This window comes from Geotrypetes seraphini, chromosome 3 (assembly GCF_902459505.1).
Source record: "Geotrypetes seraphini chromosome 3, aGeoSer1.1, whole genome shotgun sequence".
NCBI lineage: Eukaryota > Metazoa > Chordata > Amphibia > Gymnophiona > Dermophiidae > Geotrypetes > Geotrypetes seraphini.
The window spans coordinates 407,604,322-407,630,313 of record NC_047086.1 but is presented as its reverse complement, the minus strand read 5'-3'; the positions used below and the strand labels follow the sequence as shown (position 1 = coordinate 407,630,313).

The window sequence follows — 25,992 nt, the reverse complement described above, 5'->3', positions numbered from 1 at the left end:
CCTTACGTTTGTATGGAATCTATCCCCTTTCAACTTTAGAGAGTGCCCTCTCGTTCTCCCTGCCTTAGCTACTAAGTCTATTCCCTTCAGTACCTTGAATGTTTCTATCATGTCCCCTCTCAATCTCCTCTGCTCAAGGGAGAAGAGGCCCAGTTTCTCTAATCTTTCGCTGTACGGCAACTCCTCCAGCCCCTTAACCATTTTAGTTGCTCTTCTCTGGATCCTTTCGAGTAGTACCGTGTCCTTCTTAAAGTACCAGTGCTGGACGCAGTACTCCAGGTGAGGGCGTACCATGGCCCGGTACAGCAGCATGATAACCTTCTCTGTCTCTTCAGTCCAGCATCTGCCCCTTCCATTCACTGTCTGTCTTTCCCTGCCATCTCTCCTCCTGCCCCCCCCCACCCCCCAATTTGGTCTAGCATCCATCATCTTCCTTCTGTTCCCCTCATGGTCTGGCATCTCTATCCTTCCCTCCCCCCTGTGGTTTTTAGCATATCTCTCTTCTCATTTCCTCCACTCAGATCTGATCATTCTCTGCTCTCTCTTCCCTTTTCTTCTCTGGTCTTCCTTCTCTATTTTCTGCCTCCATCTAAATTAAATTCTTTCTTACTATTTAGTCCCGTTTCCCTCTTTTCACTGTGTCTACACACAGCTTGTCACCCCTTTCCCTCACCCCTCCATTATCTTACTATTTTCTTCCCCCTTTATTTATCTCCTCCTTCCATCCAGTATGTGTTCTTTCCCCACTTCCATTCAGCATCTGCTCTCCCTTCTCAACTGACATCCATCTGCCTTCTGCTCTCTCTCCCTTCTTCTCACTTCCATCATCTGCCCCTTCTCTCTCTCTCTCTCTCTCCCCCCCCCCAACTTCCATCATCTGCCCCCCTTCCCCTCACCTTTGTGGGTCACTTTCTTTCCCCTGAGGGTGGCTCATGTCACAGGGGAAGCTTTGGCCGAGCAGAACCGCTTGATTGACAGTGGAACTTACTTGATTGATGTCGATGCTGGGGCCCGTTGCCGTTTGAAGGAAAAAAAAAAGGTGGAAAAAAGGAACCTGTAAAGGCGAGAGGAAGGGAAACCTCCAGGACAGCTGCTTTTTGCCCTCCTTCAGCGGCCCAAGAGTTCAGACCAGCAGCGGCAGCTCTGTATGCTTTTAACTTCGGCACAGAGCTGCCCCTAATCAATAGTTTAGCGCGGTTTCATGAGGCAGCCTCGGGGCCTTTGATAGCCGGCCCGCTTCGATGATGCGATGTGGGCCGGCCTAGCAAAGGCCCCGAGGCTGCCTTATGAAACCGCGCTAAACTATTGATTAGGGGCAGCTCTTTGCCGAAGTTAAAAGCATACACAGCTGCCGCTGCTGGTCTGGAGGTGCGGAGACAAGGCAGGAGGCAAACGCGGTGGAAGGCAGGAGTCCCGGCGAAGGCAGGAGTCCCGGCACAGCGACTGCAACAGGAAGTTGCAAGTCAGCTGACGCCGGCCTTTCGTTGCGGCGGGGACCGAATCCTTCGCGGACCGGCAAGATTTTGTTTGCGGACCGGCGGTTGAAGAACTGTGCTCTACACTGTGTGCGCTGTGACGAGAAACTTGTGCGCTGCGAGGTAATATTTTGTGCGTCAGCGCACCCCAGCGCAGCTTAGCGGGAACACTGGTGGAGATGCTGACCCGTGAGGAGAGGGAGTGTTGTCACTACCGCTGACCCTGGCACAATTTTTTTGCCACAAGATAAGACCTTTTACTACTCCTGTAGAGTCTTGCTCCCATTCCCACCATAAACCGTCCGCATTTTTTCCCATTCCCACGGACTAACTGCGGTTTGTTGCGGGAATCTGTCCCCATGTCATTTTCTACTTCAAGCTTACAGTGCCACAACTTACCACTGTAACAACCAACTGCTATATGTTTTCTGCCATTTTTTTTTTTCAAAGAAAGAATGTATAGTTCTAGAGAACTAACTGATTGTGCATCTTCAAAACAGGAAGTTGTGTGAACCCATGAGCACATTTCATTTACATAAAGAAAGATTAGGTTCTTACATCGATAATCTTTCTTGTAAATGTGTCTAGTGGTACAGAATGCTAGGGTTTTGCATCTGAACTTGCAAGTTGCATGCAGAATGCTGTCAAACTTCTTTTGAACTTTGCCTCTTTCCCAGGGAGCTGCTCCTGCCCCCTCAGATTGTACAAAAGCAATCAAATAGAACTGTAATGACAGACATAAATGGAAGGAGGGAAATGGGGAAAAATCCAACATTACAATTTAGTTCTGCTCTATAACAAACATATCCATTATAACATTCAAATAACTGATCAAAACAGGTACAAAAACTGCACTAATCTTATATAGAGTTTGTAGCTACTTGCATGTCCTGCTTTCAAACAGACTTAAACCAGACTTTACATTCCTGAGTGTTTTACTTTTTTTTTTCTTCTCAGTTCTTCAGTCAGACTGATCTGAAGGCAGGACTACTAGACACATCTACAAGAAAGATTACCGAGGTAAGAACCTAATCTTTCTTTCTAGTGCAACGTGTCTAGTGCTCCTGAACACTAGGGATGTACCAAAGCATCCAACCTCATGCTTCTGGGCTCATATCTTCAGCTGTAAAAACGATCTGCCTTTGTGATTACAGCTGAGGCCATCAGATCCATCTGTGGATGCCGTCCCCCCCTCCCCCCACCGAACTATGGAGTTGAATGCCTGGGGGAACACTGACCATTCCCCCGGGTCCAGAGTCTGTCAACTGAGAAAGTCAGCCTGCACATGTTCTACTCCTGTTAACGTGCACAGCTGAGAGGGCCTGCAAATGAGCTCCTGACCAGTGAAAGAGTTGTGCTTCTAGGCTAACAGGGCATTTCTGCTGCCTCCTTGCTTGATGACAAAGGCCATTGCTGTTGCATTGTTCACTCTGACTGCCATGGCATTCTAGAGACTTCGCCAGTGCCTGAAGCGCTAGTCAAATGGCTGAGTTCTAGTCAACTTATGGATCACTTTTGCTGAGCCAGTGTCCAATGACCCTGAATAGGGTGTCCACTGCAATGACCCTCCCCCCAATCGTAAAGGTTAGCATTGGAGAAAATTCAGAGAGGCATGCCCCTTGAGAGGGCAGCCAGCTGTTGCCACAACCAAAGACTGATTTTTGCTTTTGGTACCAGGGAAGCGGCTGCTGAAATAAGTCAGTCTGAGGAGACCATTGAGAGAAAAGAAAGTCTTAGTCCCTCATATGCGCTCTTGCCCAAGGGACCACCTCTATGGTTGCCTCCATCGATCCCAGGACCTGCAGATAATGCCACACCATGGGAGTTGAACTCTGTAGTAGGTCCAAAATCTGCTTCTGGAGCTTCTGCATGTCTCTGGAAGAAAGACCTGGACCAAGGCCTATTACTTGGCACTGTTGCTCTCGTCCAACATCAAGTTAGGTAAAGCAGCTGTTTAGAGAATGACACAGGGACAAATTTTCCCCTGTCCTTGTGGGAACTCATTTTCCCCATCCCGACCCCGCAAGTTCTTTTCCTGTCCCTGCCTCATCCCTGCAAGCTCTATCCTCATCTGCACAAGCCTCAAACACTTTAAAATCATAAGTGTTTGAGGCTTGTGTGGTTAAAAGGCAAAGCTTACAGGAATGGAGCAGGGATGGTGACAAAATTTGTGGGGATGGGATGGGGAAAATGAGTTCCTGCGGGGACAGGGAAAAATTTGTCCCCGTTTCATTCTCTACAGCTGTTTTCACCATCTTCCAATTAAAGGGTTAAATCAAGGAAGGCAAGAAATTCCCTCGGCACCACTCTCTCTAAGACTGGTGTCCACGTGGCACTTTCAGCTTAGCACTGACTGACAAGGGATTTAACCCGGGGGCTTCAGGGTAAAGTAGCACTGTTCGCCGACGACGTCAAACTGTGTAATATAGTAAGTGAAAGCAGTCTCAAGGGTAGTATGACGCAGGATCTGATCATGTTGGAAAACTGGTCCTCAACATGGCAGCTGGGCTTCAACGCTAAGAAGTGTAAAGTCATGCATCTCGGCAGCAGAAATCCATGCAGAACATACACCTTGAATGGAGAAGCACTAGCTAGGACTTCAGAAGAACGGGATTTGGGAGTAATCATCAGTGCAGACATGAAGGCTGCCAAACAAGTAGAGAAGGCCTCATCCAAGGCAAGGCAAATGATGGGATGTATCAAGAGAAGCTTCGTCAGCCGCAAGCCTGAAGTCATAATGCCACTTTACAGAGCCATGGTGAGACCTCATCTGGAGTACTGTGTGCAATTCTGGAGGCCACATTACCGTAAAGATGTGCTTCGAGCCGAGTCGGTCCAGCGGATGGTCCAGCGGATGGTCTTCGGACTCAAGGGTCTCTCATACGAAGAAAGACTGGGCAAATTGCAGCTCTATACTCTAGAGGAGCGCAGGGAAAGGGGGGACATGATTGAGACATTTAAATATGTCACAGGACGTGTCGAGGTGGAAAACGACATCTTCCTTCTCAAAGGACCATCGGTCACAAGGGGGCACGCACTCAAACTCAGAGGAGGGAACTTTAATGGTGACACCAGGAAGTACTTCTTCACAGAAAGGGTGGTGGATCACTGGAACAAACTTCCGATGCAGGTGATCAAGGCCACCAGCGTGCTCGACTTTAAGAATAAATGGGACATCCACGTAGGATCACTACGAGGGTCGAGCTAAGGAACTAAGTCATCAGCACCCAGACTTAATGGGGTGGGTCAGTAGAGTGGGCAGACTTGATGGGCTGTAGCCCTTTTCTGCCGTCATCTTTCTATGTTTCTATGTTTCTTTCTATGAGGTCCAGAATAGGCCTCTAGTCGGTCGAGCCTTTCTTTGGTACGATGAAGTCTATATAGTACCTGCCCGAGCTCAGTTCTTCATCTGGTACAAACTCTAAGGCACAAAGATACAGTAGCCTTTGTACCATTGCCTGGACTTGGAAGGCTCTTCGGAGAATCTATAAAGAGATCCGGAAGGGGAGCTTCCTTCATAAGGATGGAATCTTCCAGAGCATAGAAAAGTTCCATGCTCTTCTGTCCGGTAAAGCCTTAGGGCGATGGTCTAATGCTGGCATCAGGTCATCCAGACCCTTGCCAAATAGTATCTGTTCTTGAAAGGGAAGTCTGATCAGAGTGACTTTACAGGCTGAATTTCCTGTCCACTGTCTGATCCAGAGCATCCACTGGGTAGAGATAGCTTAGGCTGACACCTTGTTCATATCTATGATATCGTACAGAGCATCTGCTATATAATCCACCCCAGATAGGAGCATTTGTGGATCTTCTTCATCCTCTGAGGCCGGGACTACAGAAAGATGGGTGTTGCAAAGCACAGGCCATAAAGAAGCTGCAGCTGCTGCCTTAAATCCTAGGGCCAAAGCTTTAAATTGCCACTTGAAGGATCACATGCACTTTATGATCCTGAGTATCCTTTAACATCACACCTCCTTCACTAAGCAAGGAGATTTGTTTGGTGACCTGCACCATCAGAGAATCCACCTTTGGTTGAAGAAAGAGCTGTTGGAAATCTAGAGCCACTTGCAGGGACCCTTCTAGTGACTAACTTTGTGATGATAAAGAATGTGGTCGGAGCAAGTGAGCTAGTCATAATTGAGCAGTGTGACGAGGGAGCTGGAGGAACTTGCAGCTTCAGTCTGAGTGCAGAGGCTTTGAATAGCTGGTGCAGTGTAGGGTCTTCACCCTGGTCCAGTGCCACTACCGCTTCCAGACTCTGCCAGAGAAAGTGTATCCTGGGACAATAATGGCCTGGAATCGGACTTGCCGTCCTCCTGGTCCAGCTCTGTGTCCTTCATGCTGAGAGGAGGAGATGCCCTGCGGCACCATCTCCATCGCTCTCAACACAGATGCTGAGGCATTCCACATATTGTTCACAAAATCTGGTGTCAAGCTTTGTAATGGGGTCTTAAGGACCCTCTGCCGGTCCTCCACGGCCACCGCACATCTGCGCTTGGCTAATGAACCTTTAGAGGGTTCTGGAAGGGTCTCTTCCCTTGGGATCGCATCTCCAGTGTATCCACCAGCCCTGGAGAACTCAGAGAAGGCTGAGCCCAAGGCTTCTGCCCCCACGCACTCTATTGCACATGGAACATGGATGTTCGTCAACTGGCCAACCAGCGTAAACCTGGCATGATATAGGGGATAGGAAGGCCTGAGCGGTCCATCTCTGTTAATTTTAAGCAAAATTGATGGGTTTTCAGACAAATGGAGGTTTTAGAAAAAAAAGATTGTTTAAAATCCAAGATGGCCCCTTACATTCCCAGGGTGGAGGATGGGGGGGAGGGGTTGGGTGTAGGGATGGATAGTTACTGAATTTGTTAGCATTTGTGACACTGTTTTTCTGTTTATTATATTTGGTAACTTTTCTTTTGTGTTATCTTGTTGTTCTTGCTTATGTATTTTTCTTCAAAAGTTAATAAATATGATTGGGGAAAAAAATCCAAGATGGCCACTGCCAGTAAAATCATGCCAAACTTCCCTGAAGTACAAACAATGCAGGGATAGGTATTTTAGAGTTGGGGGACCTTGGCTCTGGCTAAAGAAACTTTAAAATTTCACTTTTGAAGACACCCTGTTCCCCCCCACCACCAAATAGGCTATAATAGTCTTACTCACTGTGCCATGTGCCTGCCTGCTGCAGCTCAGGAATGTAGCTGGGATAAGTGGAGAAGAATTCTGCCTCACAGGTTCACCAGATGAACTTGGTCGTTGGGCTGCCAATCGGACTGAGCCTCAACCCCCAGAAATCCTTGCAATGTGAAGGGAGAGAGGACCAGCCCACTATTAATCCCAACCAAGCCGGGAAGGAGCCAAACAGTCTGCATTCAAGTACCTGATAAATCAGGGACGGGAGCAATTACACAGGGGACAGTCCCTGAGCTCAAAAAATACAAAAGCAGGCTGGCTAGCTAGGTGTCCCCCCGAGGGCTGATCCTTCTAGCAGCAGACTTCTGCAGCACAGTTACCAACAAGTGGAAACCTCTGGGCACTGAGCCTCTGACTGAACACTTAGGAAAAAATACCCCAAAATAATAAAATAGAGCAGAGCAGAAATACTCCTGAGCAACTTGCTTGCAGAATAAAAACTGAGGGGGCAGGAGCAGCTTCTTGGAAAGGATGCAGAGTTCAAAAGATGATTGACAGCATTCTGCAAGCAACTTGTGGTTTCAGACGCCAAGCCCTAGTGTTCAGGACAACTACACACATTGAACTAGAGCATACAAATTAAGAGAATGACATGGGGACAAATTTTTCCCCATCCCTTTAGGAACCCATTTTTCTGTCCCAGCGAGTTCTCTTCCTGTCCCTGCAAGCTCTGTTCTCATCTGCACAAGCCTTAAACACTTTAAAATCGTAAGTGTTCTAGGCTTGTGCAGTTAAGACAGAGCTTACGGGAATGGAGCAGGGACAGGGACAGCGACAGAGTCAAAACTTGTGAGGACAGGATGGGAAAAATGAGTTCCTGTGGGGACAGGGACAAATTTGTCCCTGTGTCATTCTCCAATACAAACTTTCAGTATTATAGGACTTTACCTGGAAATAACAGGTGATTTGCTGCCATTCATTGTATTTGTTCTTTCCCAAGGTTTTCTTGTTGGCTCTGCAGAAGGAAAGAGAGAAAAAAATCAACAAGCAAGATTTTATCTTAATGGCATAAGCAATGTATTTATTTAATAAAGCAAGGGTGGGGACCTTGATGTCGACATTCAGGTAATCTGATGTAAGACTGAGTATGTTATGTTAATCAGATTTTCTATTCCGCCTTTATCTAATCAGTTCAAGGTCGGATTATGTTACAAGAGGCTGGGTCAGTTATCCAGGAAGTTACAATGGACAGCTTGACATGGCCATTCAATAGGGTTGCTAGTAAAGGTACATCAGAACAATGATAGGTCATAGTTACAAATACAAGTAGGTCATTGTTGGCTCTTTGTTTTGTTCCAGGAGTTGCATTAAACAGTTCAAAAATGGGCTTTTACAGTTCCAATTTCAGTTACTTCAGGGTTGGCTCTCTGTCTTGGTAGAGGTATGCTTTCAAAAGTTTTCTTAATCTGAGGTAGTGGTCACAAGATTGTAGTATAGGAATTTGGCAGACTGAGATTGGCCAATTTGATCTTTTTCTGCCATCATTTCATATGTTACGAATACACCTCTGCCAAACAAAAAATATTTGAAAAACTTAGATGAAACCCTGAATGCACTAATTTTCTGAATCATGGTTATTGTGACTTATGCTTAATTCATGTCTGTCTCATCTTCATTCTCTTAAATTACTCTATATTCCAACACTTTTTGGCCCAGCAGCTTCGCCTTCACTTTTCTCTTCCCAATTCAGTTTTAACCAGCATTAGGATTCAGGCATTATAAGCCCTACCTATTTTTCATTCATTCATCTAGACCCATCATTGCAGCAGAGGTCCTGACGCCAGGGGCCATTCATTGAAGGCTTCTGTCAAAACCCTTTACCATGAGGTCTAATCCAGCTACTACATTTCACCCTTAACAGTGATAATAACCGTTTCCCATCCAGGGGTTACAAATACAACCTCCCTAGTATCTACAGCTCCAATTGACAGGAACTGAACCAAGTACTGTCTGTATAAGCTACCAGGCCAGCCCTTTTAATTCAATTTAGCTGTGCTGGACTCAAGCTGCCCAATAAATTCAGTTCAAATATTTCCCCTCTGCACTATTAAATCTCATGTTTTCACCTTTTAAAGAGAGAGACAGGAGGACCTATCTGGGTTCTCACTTGTTTTCTAGCATCTACTATCAATGTCTTGAGTATTGGCCCATCAGTTCTTTGTTAATGTATGTAGTTTATAGGTTTCTTTGGTTCTTAACTCCACAACTAGTACCTATATTTTTATTTATTTTAGGTATTTATATACCGTCTATCAAAGTTATCTAAGTGGTTTACAAGCATTTTTCCTTGTCTGTCCAGGCAAAAAAAACATACTATTCCAATAAAATTGATAAAGCTAAAAATTCTTCCACATTGTACAATATTCTAAAATCAATAGATTCAAAAAACAAAATAAACAACACTACCCAAAAATCTACATTAAAAGCTCAAGAATTAGCTGATACTTTTACTCAAAAGATCAATAACATTCGTAATTCTTTTTTTTCAAACACAGCAAACAACTCTTTAGGTCCTGATCAAATTAAATCCATACCAATAGCAAGATGTTCAAACTTTAAAATCCCTTCAATTCAAGACATAGAATCCCTCTTTAAACAAGTTAACTTAAAAAGTTCTCGCTCCGATATCATTTCTCCTTTTTATCTAAAAAAACATTTTTCACATTTTGGACCTTTCATTCATTCTCTTATTCAGACTAGTCTACTTACTGCCACAGTCCCATCCCAATGGAAGACTGCAATCATTACTCCCATTCATAAAAACCATAAAATTAGTATCAACGAACTCTCCAATTATCGTCCGATAGCCAATATACCATTCTTAGCTAAACTGACAGAAAAATTGGTTTTTAACCAACTTTCTGATTTTATAGAAAATACTAATGCACTCCATCCTAATCAAACAGGATTTCGAAAATTTCATAGTACAGAGTACTCTTTAATAGGTCTAACATCAAACATTCAATACTTCTTAGACCACCATAAATCCGTCATTCTTTTCTCTTTTAGACATTTCGGCCGCCTTCGACAGTATAGATCACAATCTACTCTTAAATAGGCTAGAAGAAATAGGCATAAATGAGAATGTTCTTTCCTGGTTTACTTCGTATCTTGCAAACCGTACTTCCTTGGTCAGGTTTAATAATGACAAATCCTCAACTTATTCTTCCTCATTCGGAATCCCTCAAGGATCTATTCTGTCCCCTTTACTTTTTAACATTTTTCTTTCTCCATTATTAGGTATCTGCCAGTCCATAGGTTTTATTCCATTTTCTTATGCTGATGACATTCAACTTATTCATCCCTTGGACCCGGAAAATAACATTGAAATCACATCTATTAACCACAAATTGGAAATAGTACAAAACTGGCTCAATACAAACAAATTAGCGCTAAACATAAATAAAACTAAATCAATGTTATTTTCTTGGAAAAAAGACTTAACTCTGTCAAACCCTTTCATCCTTAATAATATCCCACTTAACTTAGTCTCCTCTGTTAAAATCCTCGGAGTAACAGTAGACGATAAATTGATCATGAACACATTTCTCTTACTGTTAAAAACTGTTTCTATAAATTACGACTGATCCGCTCAATTGCTAAATTTCTCAGTCTAACTTCGATCAAGATTCTCATACATTCTTTAGTAATATCAAAACTCGACTATTGTAATGCACTTCTTCTCAATATTACCCAGAAAGAAAAAAGAAGACTACAATTAATACAAAATACGGCCATCAAATTAATATATAACGCGAGAAAGTATGACCATGTTACACCTTTACTAATAGATGTCCACTGGCTGCCAATCGGTCATAGGATTACTTTCAAAATAATGTTACTCATTTTCAAAACACTAGCATCTAATGAACCTCTATTTATATCTAGAAATCTAATCCCACATAGTACTCAATGTCCACTTCGTTCATCTGGACAAAATCTGCTTTCAGTACCCTCTCTGAAAATTATTGGAACACGAAGATCAGATATGTTCACAGTGATGGGACCTCAATGGTGGAATGCCTTACCACAATACATTAGAACTGAAAATGGCATCACAACATTTAAAAAACTCTTAAAAACTTATTTATTTAACGATGCTTTTAATATTTGAAACTTTTATACTTTCTGGAGATGCTCTTAACAGTGTTATGGATTAATTACCCCTTACCTTTTGTTTTTTCCTTTGTTTTTCTACCAAAAATTCAATATTGTAACTTTTATCTTTCTCCTTCCCGACTCATGTTTGTATTATATGTAACCATATTGTTAATGTTAGCCTCTTTTTATTATTCTTTATTGGATTTTGTACATCGCTTAGTAATTTTAATAGGCGATTTATCAAATGTACTAATAAAACTTGAAACTTGGTAGACTCACAATAGAAACATAGAAACATAGAAAAAGCGGCAGAAAAGGGCTATAGCCCACCAAGTCTGCCTATTCCAAGTATCCCCCCCCCTGGATTTACTCCCTTAAAGAACCCACGTGAGTATCCCATTTTCTCTTAAAATCCGTCACGCTGCTGGCCTTTATCACCTGGAATGGGAGTTTGTTCCAATGATCCACCACTCTTTCGGTGAAGAAGTACTTCCTGGAGTCGCCATGAAACTTCCCCCCCTGATTTTCAGCGGATGCCCTCTGGTGGTCGAGGGTCCCATGAGCCAGAAGATATCATTTTCTGACTCGATGCGTCCCGTGATGTACTTGTACGTTTCAATCATATCTCCCCGTTCCCTTCTTTCCTCAAGTGAGTACAGCCGCAACTTCTTCAGTCTTTCTTCATACTTGAGATCCTTGAGTCCCATGACCATCCTGGTGGCCGTTCGCTGAACCGACTCGATCCTCAGCACGTCCTTTCGGTAGTGTGGTCTCCAAAACTGAACACAGTACTCTAAGTGAGGCCTCACCATGGCTCTGTACAACGGCATCACAACTTCAGGTCTCCTGCTGACGAAACCTCTGCGTATACACCCCATCATTTGTCTTGCCCTGGAGGAAGCCTTCTCCACCTGATTGGCAACCTTCATGTCCTCGCTAATGATCACCCCTAGATCGCGTTCCGCCGTGGTCTTAACCAAGGTCTCACCATTTAGTACATAAGTTCTACGCGGGTTTCTCTTGCCCAGGTGCATTATCTTGCATTTTTTTGCATTGAAGCCTAGCTGCCAAGTGTTTGACCATTGTTCCAGTAGCAGTAGGTCGTGTGCCATATTATCGGGTAATAAGCATCTGCCTACTATGTTGCAAAGTTTGGCGGCGTCGGCGAACAGTGATACCCTTCCTCTAAGTCTTTGCGTCATATCTCTTATGAATAAGTTGAATAGAATCGGGCCCAGGACCGATCCCTGCGGCACTCCACTGATCACGTCCGATGCTAACGTACCTATGGCAATGAAGGATTGAGTGTTTTGATGCAACAATGTAAGATGTTCTCTGCCATAAGACCTACCCCTAAAATAAGCCCTAGCATTTTCGGGTTTGGTCTTAATATAAGCTCTAGTCCTGGGATTCGACAGCAATTGTTCAACCCTTCCCCCCCCACCGCGCAGCCGAACCCCTACTGACCTTCCATCCTTCCCTCCCCACCGACCGCGAGCAAGCCCTACCTTCAATTGAAGCAGTGTTGGGCTGGCAGCACTCTAAACAGGCTGTTTCGGCCTTGTCTGTTGGGGATTTCACTCTGCTGCATTACTGATGACATCAGTCTCATGAGACTACTACATGAACTTCCTGTTGTAGTCTCGTGAGACCACAGGAACTCATAGCACAGCTTTGCATGGGGCAGAAGTGTAGAAGATCGCTCCTGCCCCGCGTCACCGCTAGACCACTAAGTAAGGTCCGTCTCCTGGGGCGGCTGCTCACCTCCTCCGCCTCCCTCCTTGCCCCGATCCAAGTCCCAGGGCTGTTTTTTTCGATGCGGGCTGTCAACGAGCAATTCTCTGGGGGGCGCCCGGGGGAAAAAAAATCGCGAATAATCGAAACTGCGAATAGGGAGGGTGAAATGTACCATGGGAACAGCACTATATAAGTTCTTGATGTTCAGCACTAATAGCATGCAAATCACATTCCAGCGATCAACCACCCTTTCAGTAAAGAAGAACTTCCTAGTGTCACCGTGCAGTTTCCTGTCCCTGATTTTCCACGGATGCCCCCTTGTTGCCGCGGGACCCTTGAAAAAGAAGATATCTTCTTCCACCTTGATGCGGCCCGTGAGATACTTGAATGTCTCGATCATATCTCCCCTCTCTCTACGTTCCTCGAGTGAGTAGAGCTGTAACTTCCCTAGCCGCTCCTCGTATGGAAGATCCTTGAGTCCTGAGACTTGAACTTACCTTGTTGGTTGTATTCCTTGTTTATTTTATTACTTAAATGCCAATAAACAGTTTGAACTGAAAATCTGATTAAACACTTAATATAAAATTTCAAAACATTGTACAATAAAATCTAAAACTGGGACAACGAAAAATAAACATATATCATAGAGGACAGACTAACTTGGGAGGGGGGAAGAGGGTAAAAACAAAAAGATAAAAGGGAAAATTTGCAATTCTTAAAAAAATAAAACATAAGGATAAAACCAAAAGGATAAGATGGGGAAAAGGAGGTCACCGCCGTAGCTCTCACTCCTGCTGCAGCAAAATAAAAAAAGACGCTTGAGCACAAAATCCACTCTCCTGGCCTGAATACCGTTCAGGACAACTCCTCCAACAAAGAGTAAAGAAGTACGCGTAGTGACCTAAGCCACAGCCAAATGCCCAGTTGCTTGGTGAATTCCGGGCCCATGGGAGACAACCGCTTCATGGCCCTAGCACATTTAAGGAGACCCTCCAGGGACTCCCAAGCCACTCCCTATCCAAATCCGGAATATCCGGAAAGAAAGCGGGCAGTGTACATTGAGCACTCATGAAGAAACAGCATGCCAGCAGCTGTAGATCCGACATCAGGGTAAAGCACATGAGGACTCAGAAAGGTGGACATAATGTAAAAGTGACGCTAGCTCTAGTGAGCGAGCAAATTTACTGTCTCTACTAAGTGTCCAAGGAAAATTCTACAAGCTTATGTTAAACAGTGAACCCCATAAACCAGTAGTACTTACCTGGTGTATTTGCTGTGGAAGGCTTACATGCTGATTGTTCAGACTCATCCTGCATAAATAGTTAACATGAACAAAACAATTTATTTATTTAAAAGATTTATAAACCTGCAATCATTAGCATACATTCAAACAAAACACTCATATTAAATGAACAAAACTGCGGCAATAGGTTGTCTTTTTTGGGGAGTGGGGTGAGGGTTTGAGGGATAAAGATTTGCTATTTGGGTTTTTGCCAGGTACTTGTGACCTGGATTGACCACTGTGGAAACAGGATACTGGGCTAGATGGACCATTGGTCTGACTTAGTATGGCTATTTCCATGTTTGGTTTTGTTTGTTAAATGTGATTTAGTACCGTTTATATAAAAAAGATTCATAGTACCAAGGAAAATCTTCTTTCCAGTAAATAAGTAAATCATTCTGAAAGTGGTGGGTTGTAAATCTCTTGATCATGAGATCCTTTGTAGAGAGCTTTATTTAGTTTTCTGCTACACCTCCCATTCCTCTGAGCTGTCCTCTAATTCCTCAGTTCATATCAAAGCAGATGGTCAGCCCTAGAGATGAAAACATTAACAGGGAGGTGTACGAGAACTCTCCCTGTGAAACAAGACTGTTCTACTCATATCACAATATATAACATGAAATCAAGAAACTCTTAAAATTTAACCCATAAAACACGATGGAACAAACAGGCGACCTACCTGAGCGCAACATGAGCCTATTTGCAACAAGAAGGGAAGTTCAATGTGCCTTCAATACAATATATACAAATTGTGATCCATTTAGGTTTTAAGTGGAATATAAATGTTAAAATAAATAAACAAATACCAATCTTGGGGTTCTGACACATATCCCTGGACCAGTGGTTCTTAAACCTGTCCTGGGAGACCCCCAGCCAGTTGGGTTTTCAAGATATCCCTAAAGAAAATGCATGAGTAAGATTTGCCTATATAGTAAGTAGTAGGAATGCAAATTTCTCAAGGGAAAAACCCTTATTGAAATAATAGTGGTTCTTGAACAAACTTGACGGGCTGAAGTTAGGACCCAACGTGGTGAACTGGATTAGAAACTGGTTCATGGACTGAAGCCAGAGGGTGGTGGTTAATGGAATTCACTTGGAAGAAGGAAAAGTGAGCACTGGAGTGCCACAAGGATCGATGCTGGGGCCAATTCTGTTCAATATGTTTGTGAGTGACATTGTGGAAGGTAAGGTTTGCCTTATTTGTGGATGATACCAAGATTTGTAACAGAGTAGACACTTAAGGAGGGTGTGGAAAACATGAAAAAAGATCTACTAAAGTTAGAGGGAATGGTCTAATATCTAGCAACTAAAATTCAATGCAAAGAAGTGCAGAGTAATGCATTTGTGGATTAGAAATCAGAAGGAGCCGTATGTGTTGGGAGGTGAGAGGCTGATATGAATGGATGGGGAGAGGGATCTTGGGGTGATAGTGTCTGAAGATCTAAAGGTGAAGAAGCAGTGTGACAAGGCGATGGCTGTTGCAAGAAGGATGCTAGGCTGTATAGAGAGAGGCATAACTAGGAGAAGAAAGAAGGTGTTGATGTCCCTGTACAGGTAATTGGTAAGGCCCCATGGAGTACTGTGTTCAATTTTGGAGACTGTATTGGCAAACGACATAAGAAGACTTGAAGCAGTCCAGAGAAAGGCGACGAAAATGGGTCTGAACCAAAAGATGTATGAGGAGAGACTGGAAGCCCTAGAAGCAGGGGTGTCCAACCTTTTGACTTCCCTGGGCCGCATTGGCCAAAAAAAATGTTTCTGGGGCTGCACAAATGTGCAAACGCTGCAGCAAGACAGAGGAGGGAGCCGGCAAGACAGTAAACACCCAGGGGCAACAGAGGAAAACACTGCATCGCCCTCGACCAAGGCCGCACAAAATACTTCATGGGGCCGCAGGTTGGACACCCCTGCCCTAGAGGAAAGGAGGGACAGGGGAGATATGATTCAGACATTCAAATACTTGAAAACAAATTATTTTCCAGAGAAAGGAAAATGGTAAAACCACAGGGCATAATCTCAGGCTGAGAGGTGGTAGACAAGAGTAATGTTAGGAAATTCTTGACTAGATGGACCATTCGGGTATATCTGCTGTCATTTACCCAGCAGCAGCAAATCTTACGTTCTTATGTTACTATGTATGATTAACATACCCTAGCTAATTTGGCTTTCCCTTTGGTGTTTTTTCTTCGGCTGGCTTTTTGTTAGATAAATATGAGACTTTCTGACTCTAATTGTTTTCACCGGCTTTTGGTACAGAAGGATGAGTATTGGCTAAAAAGGTGATCCTGCAGGTTATGGACTGTTGCTGAACCACCTTCCTTTTGGGCTTGGCGAACTGCCTGCATGCTCTCTTGTTGATGGAACGGGAACAGATACATACTTCCATAAACAGAAAAATATTTTTTGGAAAATCTGGAGGCCCTATCTTGATTCTTTGCCACACAGAGCTAGAAGTTTAGTACTGAATTCCTTTTCATACTTACTGATATGATTGCTGTTTGTGATCTTTCGCTCTGGAGGTGAGAACTCTCCTTGCCTGACATGGGTTTGGGGCAGTTTCTGCGTAAACGGTGGAACCCCCCCCCCCTTTTTTTGGGGGGGGATTTGTTTACATTTTGGAACTTCTGTGACCCTGTGTTTTCCTTTCTTCTAGGGCTGGGGTCTTCAAGGAACTAGGGCCTTGGCTACTTCTCATTTGCTGTAACCTGCTGGAATGTCATGGGGGAGAGGGATTGGAGGAGATTTTCATTTTGTTCAAGGGGGATGGGAACTAATATGGTAGATGTGTGGTTAAAACTGATATTCTTATAGTCATTTGCAGTTCTTGTCAACGTTCTTGTTTTGCTATGTACTTTTCAACTGCTTTCATGGTTGTACTTTTGTATCATCAATAAATATTGTTTGAATCTAACACACCCTAGCTAAATATTGACCCTGCATTACATTTTAGGGCTAAACAATTAGCGCATTAATAACATGTTAATTGTTTAATGGAGTCCAAAAATTTTAACGGGATTAACAGGTCTGGCTGACAGCACTTCCGGTGTGCTCCATCGGAAGTGAAGTCAAGCCGAAAATTATGTTGGAGGAATGTTACATTACTGCTTCCTCTCTGCTGTTGTCACCGCTGCCCATCCCCAGAGAGCTATTTTGCCAACACCACCTGCCATGGTCAACTACAGGAAGGAGAGAGAGATGCCAGATCGTGGAAAAGGGGAGGGAAGGAGAAAGAGAGAGAGAGATGCCAGACCATGGAAACGGGAAGGGAAGGAGAAAGAGAGATGCCAGACCGTGGAAATGGGAGGGAAGCAGAAAGAGAGAGATATGCCAGACTGTGGAAACGGGGAGGGAAGGCAAGAGAGAGATGCCAGACTGTGGAAATGGGGAGGGAAGGCGAGATAGAGATGCCAGACTGTGGAAACAGGGAGGGAAGGCGAGAGAGAGATGCCAGACTGTGGAAACGGGGAGGGAAGGAGAGAGAGAGATGCCAGACTGTGGAAACGGGGAGGGAAGGAGAGAGAGAGATGCCAGACTGTGGAAACGGGGAGGGAAGGAGAGAGAGAGATGCCACTGTGGAAACAGGGAGGGAAGGAGAGAGAGAGATGCCAGACTGTGGAAACGGGGAGGGAAGGAGAGAGAGATGCCAGACCATGGAAACGGGGAGGGAAGGAGAGAGAGATGCCAGACTATGGGAGAGAAGAGACATAGGAAGGGAAGACAAGACACGGAAAAGTAGATTTTGAGAAGAAAGCAGAAACATGGAAAAAATTTGAATGTTCAAAGTTAATGCCAAAGATGGATGCAGTGCAGAAAATGAAGAGGAGAAAAATAGTCAATGAATATGAAGGCTCTGGAAACACAGTCAGAAGGAAGTACAACCAGAAACTGGAAAAGGATGATTAGAAAAGTAAAATCATCAGACAACAAAGGTAGAGAAAATGATTTTATTTTCCATTTAGTGATCAAAATTCACCAGTTTTGAGAATTTATATCTGCTGGCTACATTTTGGACTATATTTGTCTATTTTTCTGTAACTGTTAACTGAGATGACATTGCATATTGTAAAGACATCTGCCTTGACCTCTGGAAAAAAAACCCAGCATACAAATGATAATTAACATTTTCTCTGCGTAAAGTGTGTTTTGTGTAGTTTAATTTTGAGGTTATCATTATATATTAATAAGAGCTGCAAAAATCCGAGGGAATGGTACAGTTTAGGGCAGACATGTCATACTCTGGCCTGCGGAGTAATAAAATTTGGCCCGCCAGACAATTCCTGCCGTTGTCACGATTTGGCCCACCATTCCTTCCCGGCTTCCTAGTTCTCCAAGCTGCCTATACCCTGCCTGCCGCCAGCATAATCACCGCTGCCGTTGCTCTTCACGAGCATCTGGGAATTCAGGAGGAAGATTCTGACATTAAAGCAGCCTGCAGAGACTTTCTGTTTTTCTTGCCCCGCGCCTTCACTCTGGGAGCGTTTGCTTGCGTGATGTCATCTGACTGGAAGAGAGCATGGTGTCTGTAGCTCGTTGAGCGCTGGAGCTCGGTGGTGTTCTTATTTTGGCCAAAGCTGTGTGTGCCATGAAGCCGGCAGTGGATGAAATGTTCCTGGAGGGTGTGGGGCCTTATGTAGACCTGGATGAGGTGAGGATAGGTGTCAGGAAACATCACAGCAGCGAAGAGATCATGTGTGGGCCACTACAACCGTTATAACCGTTGTAGTGGGTACTAATAGGCTTGTTGTAGTTAGTTGGCTAAAGGCTGTGTCTTTAATTCTGTGCCTTAAATTTGAATATGCATTATCCATTACATAAGTAGATCAATAATTTTCTGTTACTTCAAGGTAAAGGTAGTTTGAATTTCCATGACAGCGTGATTCCTTTTATTTTCTGTTTTGTGATTATAATATGTCAGATTTGAAATGTGTATCCTGCTAGAAATGGTGTTAGACAGCAAGCGTGAACTAGTCCTAAAAGAGAGGAAAAGTTTTTATTTATTTTGTTTAGATCACAGAGCTGGCGTGGGGTTGGAGAGGTTGTAACCGTATTCTTCTAATAAGACTAAGGGGTCCTTTTATTAAGGTGCGCATTTAGCGTGTGCTAAATCAGTTAGCGAACCTTAATAAAAGGACCCTTAAGTATCTTAATAAAAAATTTGGCCCGCGACTTAGCCTATGTTTTAGATTTCAGCTAGAGAATGACACGGTGGCGGTTTACCCGCGGCTACTGCGTTTAGCCGCGGGTAACCCGCCAAAAACGGGGAATGAAAATTAGCAGCCTCTGCGGGGACGGGGACAAGGCCATCACCGCCCCGTGGAGCGGTGAATGGTCTTGTCACCGCAGTGAGGTATAAAGGATCATGCGGTCCCCGCAGCCTCCACTCGCCCACCCGCACGCCGGCTTGATCGTTTAACCAGCTTCCTCTCTCCACCTCACCTTAGTTTGCTGGCTTTCTTTTTCGGCAACCGGAACGCTTTCAAAAGAGCCGCGCATGCGCGGCTGCAAAGTATTCAATCTTGTGCTCTGACCCAACCGGAAACAGGAAGTTGCAGCAGAGCAGAAGATTGAACTTTGAGCAGCCGCGTGTGCGCGGCTCTTTGAAAGTGTGCCGGTCGCCGAAAAAGAAAACCGGCAAACTAAGGAGAGCAGTAGCGTACCAAGGGGGGGGGGGGGGGGGTGAAAAAGGTAATGGCGCCAGGCCTTGGAGCACTGAGGCAGACCGCTTCTCCCCCCTCCCAGCCGAACCCCTGCTGACCCTCCTATCTCTCCCCCCCCAAGTGAACCTTTCCGACCCTCCCAGCGAAAGCAGCAAACCTCCCTCCAGTAGCGTCGGCTTTCTCCTCCCTCTGCCACATCACTGATGATGTCATCAGTGACGCGGCATAGTGAGGAGAAAGCCGCGAAGGAGGTTTGCTGCTCTCGCTGGGAGGGTCGGAAAGGTTCACGGAGGGGGGGAGATAGGAGGGTCAGCGGGGGTTCGGCTGGGAGGGGGGAGAAGCGGTCTGCCTCGTGCTCCATTACCTTCTTCAGGCAGCAGCAGCGTTTACAATTCGCTGCTGTTGCTGGCTTCAGGCCTTGTTCTGCCAGGTCCTGCCTACTTCCTGTTTTCATGAAGACAGGACCCGACACAGAGGAAGGCCTGAAGCGGGCAACAGCAGTGAATTGTGAATGCTGCTGCTGCCCGATGAAGTTCAGGACATCAGGACATCGGGGAAGGAGCAGGGAGAAATCAGCTGCTGGCTTGGGGTTGAGGGTAGGGAAAGAATCGTGGAAGTGGAGAAATTGGCACAATGGCTTTGTGGGGGCTAGGGGGAGAGAGAAAGAAAGGAAAAAATAAAGAGGGGGGCAGGGGGAGAGAGAAAGAAAGGCAGAAATAAAGAGGGGGTCAAGAGGGAGAGAAAGAAAGGCAGAAAGAAAGAGGAGGGCCAGGGGGAGAGAGAAATAAAGAGGGAGGCCAGGGGAAGAGAGAAAGAAAGGCAGAAATAAAGAGGGGGGCCAGAGGGAGAGAGAAAGAAAGGCAGAAATAAAGAGGGGGTCAAGGGGGAGAGAAAGAAAGGCAGAAAGAAAGAGGAGGGCCAGGGGGAGAGAGAAATAAAGAGGGAGGCCAGGGGGAGAGAGAAAGAAAGGCAGAAATAAAGAGGGGGCCAGGGGTAGAGAGAAAGAAAGGCAGAAATAAAGAGGGGAGCCAGGGGGAGAGAGAAAGAAAGAAGGGGGGGCAGGAGAAGAAAGCAGGACCAGAGACTCATGAAATCACCAGACAAAAAGGTAGGAAAAATGATTTTATTTTCAACTTAGGGATCAAAATGTGTCCGTTTTGAGAATTTATATCTGCTGTCTATATTTTGCACTATGGCCCCCTTTTACTAAAACGCAATAGCGATTTTTAGCGCAGGGAGCCTATGAGCGTCGAGAGCAGCGTGGGGCATTCAGCGCAGCTCCCTGCGCTAAAAACCGCTATCGCAGTTTAGTAAAAAGGGAGGGGGAATATTTGTCTATTTTTGTATAGTTGTTACTGAGGTGACATTGCATAAAGTCATCTGCCTTGACCTCTTTGAAAACCCGCGGAATATAAATGATAATTAACATTTTCTCTGCGTACAGCGTGCTTTGTGTTTTTAAAATTTTATTGTTGGTAGATCATTTTGACTTGGCCACAAAGGTAAGGGGGAGGGAGGGAGGGGAGCTGCTGAAAGACATCTAGTAATCCTTGCAGGCTTGACTGTGCAGGGAATTATTTTTGTAAAATCATGTTTTGTTATGTGACTGGCATTATCTAGACTTTAATTTCTATGAATGAATAGAATGAAAATGATATAAAATTACTTGCTTGCGGGGACCGCGTGTTCCGGCTCACACAAGGAAGGAGGGGGTGAAAGGGAAAAAGTTTCTCTTCCTTGGAAATAGATTCTGAAGTGACCTCATCAAAGAAGACCAGCACCAAATGTACAAGAAATCCCTTAAACAATGTCAAAAGAGCCCAAAATAGAAAACTGCTACTGCCTTGAGACTCCATTATTGAAGGAATCAACTTGAAATCACAGAAGAGATAAGAAAAGGTTAAATGCCTCATGGAATCCTCAGGTACAAAACACAAACCAAATTGTGAATGAAATCAGAGCAGACAGTAAGAATTATAAAATTGATGTCTTTATCCATCTGGAAAAAAAGGCGTACTAGAAATAATGCCTCAGCAATACAATTTTCAGAAGTTCTATTTGCTCATGGTAAGGGAGAAGAGAGACTGCTAGTGATGGTGGGGGGACTGATAGAAGATATGAAAGAAGGGTGGTAGAAAGGAACAGATGGTAAAGGAGGGAGCGAAGGGTGGTGGTGGAAAGGAATAGAACAGACATTGAAAGAGGGTAGAGAGGAACAGACCCTGAAAGGAAATGTGGAAGGCAGAGTGGGGAGAAGACGCTGGAAGGTAAGAAGACAGATGCCAGACTATGGGGGAGCGGAGGGAAGAAGATGGGTGCTAGACGGGGACAGGGCGGTGAATGGGATGGCAGTGGCGGTGACGGGGCGGTGAAAGGGATGACGGGGCGGTGAAGGGAACGGAGGTGACGGGGCGGTGCAGAGAATGGTGGGCCGGGGACGGTGCAGTGACGGGGACAGATTTTTTTCCCCGTGTCATTCTCTAATTTCAGCCCCTTATGTGACTGAGTTTAACACCCCTGATTTAGGGGGTGAAGAACTTATGTTCAAAAAAGAAAAGCGGGACTTGGAAGTGATGGTATGTGATGATCTTAAGGTAGCCAAAAGGTCGAAAAGGTGACAGCGAAAGCTAGACGGATGCTAGGGTGGATAGGGAGATGGCAATAGCTCACCATGACCAGCAGCTGGAGATTGAGACAAAACTTTGGCTGTAATACTAATATCTGTGCTTCCCTCTATACAGTGGTCTCAAACTCACGGCCCTCAGCATTTTTTATCGTAATCATAAAAGTAAAATAAAACAGTTTCTTGATCATACGTCTCTTTAGCTATAAATGACAATATTATTATTAAGACTTAGCCAAAAGGAAAGATTTATAAACTATAGAGTTTTACCTCATGCAAAATTGTCATTTCTTTAATAAGAAATTAACTATTTTTTTTCTGAGGCCCTCCAAGTACCTACAAATCCAAAATGTGGTCCTAGAAAGGATTTGAGTTTGAGACCACTGCTCTAGTCTAACCAGTCTGCTGAATAGCCAAGCAGAACTAAGAAGTATTAATTATAACAGTAACACTCCTAACAGGAGTAACAACTAACAGAACAATACTGTTGGAAATTGCATAGAAGTCCCTTCAGCCAAACGTCAACTGAGCCAGATGAGCCAAGCCGCTGTTCTTTTGATCTCCCCAACCCTATAAAAATACTATAACCCGTAGAAAAAACACACTCTTCATGCAAATCCTATAAGAACAACAGACACACAGACAGGGTGGGGACTGTACCGGTCTGTAGAGCCAAAGAAAGAAAATTAGCAGGTAAGAACCTAATTTCTCCTTCTTTAGCATCTCTCCAGACCGGTTCAGTTCAATGATGGGACGTACCAAAGCAGTACCCATCATCCGGAGGGGACGTCCACAAGGTAGTGTTGCACAAATGAATGCAGGGAAGAACAAACTGCAGCCTTACAAATATCCACTGGAGTCACCAGAGAAGACTCAGCCCAAGAAGCTGCCTGACCCTGAGTGAAATGAGCCTTGAAAAAATCCAGGACAGGCATCTTCTGAAGAAGATAGGCAGAAGTGATAGTCTCTTTGATCCAGCGCGCAATGGTAGCCTTGGAAGCGCCATCCCCCTCAGGAGGACCCAATAAGAGTACAAAAAGATGATCAAACTTCCGGAACTCCTAGGTCCGCTGAACATAAGAGCAAAGGACCCGACAGACATCCAACTTGCACAACTGCCTATGTTTCAAAGAGCTCTCCCAGCTACCGAAGACCGAAAGGCCACAGACTAGTTGATATGAAAAGGCGAGACCACCTCAGGAAGAAAGGAAGAACAGGCCGTTGCACCACCCACTCTCTAGAAAACTCCAGAAAGGGAGGCCTACAAGAGAAAGCCTACAGTTCAGAAATGCAGAAGTAATGGCCACCAGGAAAACTGCCTTGAGAGGAAGTTCCTTCAACGAGCAGGAACCCAGGGGCTCAGAGGGAGGGCGCAATAGCACAGACAGAACTAGATTGAGATCCCAGGTAGGAATCAAAGGCCGTACTGGAGGCTGAAGCAATTTAGCCGCCCTCAAAAAGCGAACCATGTCTGGAAAAGAAGTTAAACGCTTACCCTGCAGCAAACTGCGAAACGCAGACAAAGCTGCAAGCTGAACCTGGAGAGAAGACAAAGGCCAAGCCCCTCTCCAGGCCATCCTGCAAGAACTCCAAGATGTGAGGCAAAGAGGTGCAAAAGGAAACCACTCCATGCGCAGACCAACACTCTTCAAAAATACGCCAAACCCACACATAAGCCCGCGAAGTGAAAGCCTCCAGGACCTCGAGTAGAGATCACTATCTGAATAACCTTCCTTACCTAAGCGTTCCCTCTCAAGAGCCAAGCAGTAAGACAAAAGGGACCCAGATTGAACATTGGAATGGGGCCATGAGTAAGCACAATATCCTGATGCATAGGAAAAGAGCGGGATGTTGAGCGGATCCCCCGAAGCAGAGGGTCCACCACACAGGGGGGCTTCTTCGCATCTTCCTCAAAACACAACACAGAGACCTGAAGAATAAGCTCCTGGAGCTCTTTCCATTGAAAGAGGCACACCACCGATGCATCCTCACCAGCTGACGGAACCGAAAAATCACCGCCAGAAGCATCCGTCCCCTCCGAGAGGATCCTGGAGTTCTCCCAAAGGGTCCAGGTCCTTATCGAGAGAAAACTGCACCCCACAGAAAAAATTATTGTCCCAAGAGACCCTCGGCTGCTCGGATGAGAGAGGAGGAGATGGGGATGAAACCGGCGCTGAGGTGGGCTGAACCGGAGTGGATACAGAGGGAAACACCTCCCGAGACAGAAGCAGGACCCCCAGCCAGCTGAAGATAAGCCTTACACAAGGTGAAAACAAAATCAGGGGGAAAAAACCCTGGCAGCCCCAAAGCAGAGGACCCAGAAGAACCTGCCTCTGTCTCTTCAATACAGGGGGAAGGTCACCTGAGGCTACAGACAAAATGGAGGTGCTTCATGCCAAAATCAGAGCAAAGCCCTCCAAAAAACATGCCCCCATAGTCTGTAGCAGCCGAGAAGCCTGTAAAAATGCTAGCCTGAATGCTGAGGAAGAACCAACAATTATCCATGAGGAAGCTGCATTTTTTGCAGTGCGTCGGACCAAAAGAATGTAAAGCGGACGATTGAAAATCAGTAGTTTCTCCAGACTTGAATTACAGCAGTTCTGGTTTTGTACTAACAAATGACCAAGCGCATCATTTAAGCTAAATGAAAGTTTACTCTTAATAGAGTCAGTTTGAATATATGAAAAAATAATGTGGTTAAAAGGGTGCCATATTTTTCCTGTGATCAGCAATAGACTGAAGGACATAGTATCAATGTACTGATAAGGAATCAGTTAAAAGAAAAATTTTTGAAAAAAAAAAATAAAGAAAATTAAAAAAGTATATATTATCTGAAAAGCGAAAAAGTTCAAATGGACATTTAATATAAATTATGTAAGCTGCGGTAAACGCAGCAAAAAACACTAAAGGTATTGTTGATGAAAGAAAACCATCACCACATAAATCAAAGGTAAGAACATAATAGCCTTACTGGATCAGACCAATGGTCCATCAAGCCCAATAGCCCGTTCTCACGGTGGCCAATCCAGGTCACTAGTACCTGGCCAAAATCCGAGTAGTAGCAATATTCCATGCTACCGATCCAGGGCAAGCAATGGCTTCCCCCATGTCTTTCTCAATAACATCTATATGTCCTTCCTGAAACTCCTCCAATTATCCACCCTTGAAACAATCTACACATACACTGATGACATCCTTGCCCTCCTTGAGACAGACCAGAACCTCACCAACCTCCACGAGAACATTATAGCTTGCATAATGAGACTCCATTTCTGGTCCTTCTCGGTACAGATGAAAATGAATGAATCAAAAACAAAATTACTCTGGCTCGGCCCAAAATTAGAACACCTGCCCACCCTCTTCGCACTACCCTCAGGCGCTGCACTGCAGCTTGAGTTCTCAAGCAAGGTCCTTGGCATCATTATCGATTCTTCTCTCTCCCTCAATGAACACCTCAACTCCTTGGCTAAATCATGCTTTTTCAGCCTCCACATGCTGAGTAAAGTAAGATCCTATTTTCACCAACAACATTTCGCCGTCTTTGTCCAATCCATCATCCTCTCCAAATTAGACTACTGCAATGCCATCTACTTAAGCCTATCAAAAAAAAGGTCTTCAAAGACTCCAGCTAATCCAGAATACTGCAGCCAAGTTAATTTTTGCAAAACGCAAGTCTGACCATGTCTCCCCACTCCTAGCCAAACTTCACTGGCTCCCAGTGATTTCCAGAATCCATTTCAAATGCTCCTGCCTGGCTTTTAAGATCATTCACGGCATCCTTCCTCCCTTAATTCCACTGACTCTACCAGACCCGCCCAAAGGTATAAACTATCCTTCCCCTCTCTACACGGTATTCGTTATGCAGGCAAACTGGGAAAATCCCTTATCTTCAGAATCACAGGTCTTTGGAACGACCTTACTACCCCG

At 44.8% G+C, this 25,992-nt stretch overlaps 1 protein-coding gene across 4 annotated transcripts in view; it reads right to left on the bottom strand.

Moving 5' to 3' along the window:
- Window positions 1–25,992, bottom strand: part of ENAH (ENAH actin regulator) — a 274,229-nt gene that overhangs the window by 69,508 nt on the left and 178,729 nt on the right. For all 4 annotated transcript variants that reach the window (XM_033936563.1, XM_033936559.1, XM_033936560.1 and 1 more), the window contains 2 exons: window positions 13,765–13,813; window positions 7,554–7,620 (listed from right to left, as the gene is read on the bottom strand). In XM_033936563.1, the coding sequence (XP_033792454.1) occupies window positions 7,554–7,620; window positions 13,765–13,813 (116 nt within the window). The remainder of the gene's footprint in view (window positions 1–7,553; window positions 7,621–13,764; window positions 13,814–25,992) is intronic.